The sequence below is a fragment of the Musa acuminata genome, chromosome BXJ2-8 (assembly GCF_036884655.1).
Source record: "Musa acuminata AAA Group cultivar baxijiao chromosome BXJ2-8, Cavendish_Baxijiao_AAA, whole genome shotgun sequence".
Taxonomy (NCBI): domain Eukaryota; kingdom Viridiplantae; phylum Streptophyta; class Magnoliopsida; order Zingiberales; family Musaceae; genus Musa; species Musa acuminata.
The window spans coordinates 1,754,567-1,758,131 of NC_088345.1; the positions used below are offsets into that span (position 1 = coordinate 1,754,567).

The 3,565-nt window shown below is 44.2% G+C and overlaps 1 protein-coding gene across 1 annotated transcript; it reads right to left on the reverse strand.

Moving 5' to 3' along the window:
- Positions 1-1,671: 1,671 nt before the first annotated feature.
- On the reverse strand, positions 1,672-3,565 carry LOC135618369 (probable WRKY transcription factor 49). The gene is made up of 3 exons (XM_065119251.1): positions 3,237-3,565; positions 3,000-3,143; positions 1,672-2,260 (listed from the first exon to the last, which is right to left on the reverse strand). The coding sequence occupies exons 1-3, from the start codon at positions 3,503-3,505 to the stop codon at positions 1,801-1,803; spliced, it is 873 nt and encodes a 290-aa protein (XP_064975323.1). The 5' UTR covers positions 3,506-3,565; the 3' UTR covers positions 1,672-1,800.

Consider the following 3,565-nt stretch of genomic DNA (forward strand, 5'->3'; position numbering starts at 1 on the left):
TCTCAAGGATTGGATGAGTTTAACTGTTATTCTCTCCACGATATCATTTTCTTCTTCATTTTTGCCGCTACTATCATTTTGAATAATATGGGCACTAAGATTACTTATTGTGGTTGTTCTATAAGATTATTAACGACATATTTTTTTATTCACTCTCATCAATTCTTTTAGGGACTTTAGAAATAATAATTTCAATCTGTTTAGTAAATATAAAATGATAAATAAGTATCTATTTATAATTTTTTAATATCAAGATTAAATTTTAAGATTTGTACTCGTAGTAATTCATTAATTTTTAGGTTTCTTACAATTTAATTATCCTTATACTATGATTAGAGCAATAAAATTTATTCTAATTCTTTAAATAAGACTTTCAGTAGTTATGTATAAATTACATATACTCAAGTTATTTATGGAAGCCAATCCATGAACCAGGTTGTGCCCAAATCCAATGATCTAGCTCACTCTTGCCTTGAGTCGAAGTAGGTTGACTCCGGGATTGTCCAACAATTCGGCCTGGCCCACTCCCAAGTGAGCCGCCTGCCTAGCACACTTATTGGATCGCACCTCGTCTCGTTGACTGCTCGTTAATTTCACTGATACCACAGGAAAGGAAAGAATGATGTGGGATGTTAGGTAACTGTTAGTGTAAACAACCTTGTACCGTGTCTCGGGGCCGACGCGGCCAGGTTTGGGGCTGAATGACGGAGATCTTTGCTCAAGCTCTCTCGGGATTGTTGGAACGACCGACCGCGTGGACCCGATCACCGATGGGTTCGTCGGGATGTCCCGGGGAAAAGGCTTCATCTCTTGGCGTCTCGGGGAAATAGCTTCGTCTCCTTATCTGCACACAGGTCGGGTCGGAAGCTCGGCCTGACCCCTCCGACGATCAAGTTAGTGATGTGGAGTGGAGTTTGTTATCTATGTCGGTGTTCCCCCCTTTTCCGTTTGGAATGTGGGGGTATTTATAGGGAAGTTTACTGTTGTTTGATGTGCCCGCCTGCAAGAGGCAGGCTGATAGCGTCTGACATGGGCGTTGGCGTAAAGGACCGAGTCTGAACAGATCGTTAATGGGCCTCGGTGCGCGTTCTGATTCGTCTGACCAGGTTCCGCCGGGTCACTTGAGGTGTGAGGTGTCATCCAGGACAGCTGACATCTGCGCGAGTCTTGTCGCCATTTATTACCCCATCGGTAACAATAGCAAGAGTAGAGTTTCGAGTTTGGATTGACTGGTTCGCTTCTCCCTTGTTGCTCCCAGTGTTTGAAACGATGAAGGCTCAACGACAACAAAGAAAGGGATGGATAATGAATTCGAGTAAGTTTCAATTGCACTCACAAAAATCCATGCAACAATTATTTTTCTACATTATAGTTACACAGATATCGATAATTATTATATTTTTTTTTGTAGGGGACATATTAGCTAAAGTTTAAATAGATAAGTATGGGAATAATTATATATATATATATATATATATATATATATATATATATATATATATAAACAATTTTACCTCTTACAATATTATAATTTTCTGAAAAATATTTTACTTTGTATAAAATCCACTGCGGCATGAAAAATCTAAAGCCCACTTTTTTGTTTTCCGGAGAACAACAATGATTTCATGTCTTGCTTTATCTATCTTGAATTGCGAACCTTCCATAAACATTAAACATATTTAGTGTTCTACCACTTCGGCCATGGATGCACAAGTTTTAGATAAGATGATTACAAACATCATTCCCCTTGTTTGAGGTTTTGTCATCTCATCTAATGCTAGTAACATGCTGCCGGTGCACTCACATTGTGGTAGAAAGAATGCCCAGATTGAAGCAAGACGAGCTATTCGTCCATGATGGGTTGGAGTGGGATGAAGGACGACGGTCGTACGATGAGGTGGTCGAGATGCATGGCTTCCTCACCACCAAGGGCACGACGTCTTCCAGCAGCCCTTCCGAGCTACGCAAAGCATCCTCTTCCAAGACCGGGCTCACTGTTCCGTCCACTGCAGGCTGCGACGGCAGCCGAGACTGGATCGTTGTGTTGTCCGGGGCTCCGGCCATGGACCGACGCTTGAGCTTCTTTGATGCATGAAAGCCGGCTTTGGAGTCTTCCCGTGGTGGGGGGAGAAGGAGATGTGAGTAGGTGCAGTGGAGGTGGAGACCCTCGTATGTGACGATGAGCATCTGTGGATCTTCCATGGATCTCTCAACTTGCTTCTTGGCACCGCACCTCGGGTTGCTGCATCTGTAGTAACTCCTGTCACCAGGTCAAGCAAATTACACTGTGTTATATGCTTAATTCGCATACATCTTCATATCTAAGAGAGGTTTCATCCAAGTGGGAGCACCCGACTGCTGAAACTTATTGCCGTGTTCCATGACGAAGGTAAGAAATGTCGATGGGTACAGAAATACATATGTGCTCTGTACTTTGAAGTAGCTGGACTCCAATTCATGCAGGTTGGTGGGTGCAGCTTATTAATGAGTTTTACCCCGAAAGGAGCGAGTGGTTTAGAGGGCAACAGAGGACTCAGTGGAGAGAACAATTGTTTTCTCAGGGTGCACCCAGCTCATACACCTTCTCCTCATTCATGGTAGGTGACTGCACGTCTCAGTGATGTTCTGGTGTCACTTGCTCTTCTCGGTGCTGAAGCAGAAGAAAAAGGCATCGAGCTTTCTTCTTCTTGGCTGCTGTCAGATGTGATCAGCGAGAAGATGCCTTGTGTTGTTTTGCAAGCTTGAGGTCTTTAAGGTGACAAGGACATACCCGTCACCGTCTCACACAAAACTACTCATCTTCCGGTGGAAGAAAATGAAGTACGTCATGTTTTCGTTGACAGAAAAAAGGTTCTCCAACACAAAAGTATATAATTTCACTTGGATTTGGTTGGAAGAGCCAAGCGTTAACCCCTCTTAAAGAACCATAACAAGAAAACATCTAGTGAAAGAACTAATGTAGATTGTGGGGGAAGAACTCTGGTGGCATGAGAAATGACCTTGGGTTGGGGCTGTTTTTGATGGATTTTTGCCCATATTTCCTCCATTTGTAGCCATCATCTGCAAACCCAATTCCACAGGTCTTCAATCTCAACGTATACTTGTGCTCCATCTTGCCCTGGCCCTTGTCTGGCGGACAGACTCTGCAAGAAGAGGGCTCGATAGGATCCCACTGAAGCAAAAACAATTCTGGATGCATGCCATTCTAAAAGAGAAGAAGTTCTCCGAGAACGTACGTGGATCGAGAACTGCACCGGCCGCCGGCTTCGCCATTCGGAAAGGTCGTCAAAGTCAGCGCGCTTTCGACGTCGCCGATCGTTGGGCCGGAGTAGACAGCCGCGATGAGTTTGTTGACGACTGATTCATGTCGTGCGTCACGTTTGGATTCTGCAGCCTCGGGTGAGATGAACTGGAGACTCTTCTCCTCTCGGAGCTCCCTCATGATCCGGTGATAATGATCAAGATCGTCAAACCGATTGGCCTCTGCGTCTTCAATTGCCTCCATCAGTAATGGTGTTGAAGGAAGTGGGAAAGAGTGAGACAAGGGGAGATGAGGACCTGTAAC

What these genes read in the sequence shown, in the direction of transcription:
- LOC135618369 (XM_065119251.1), bottom strand. Translation starts at nt 3,505, where the DNA reads ATGGAGGCAATTGAAGACGCAGAGGCCAATCGGTTTGACGATCTTGAT. An exon ending in CGGTGCAGTTCTCGATCCAC is followed by an intron (nt 3,144 to 3,236) that starts GTACGTTCTCGG and finishes CTCTTCTTGCAG; the next exon opens with AGTCTGTCCGCCAGACAAGG. An exon ending in AAAAACAGCCCCAACCCAAG is followed by an intron (nt 2,261 to 2,999) that starts GTCATTTCTCAT and finishes ACCTGGTGACAG; the next exon opens with GAGTTACTACAGATGCAGCA.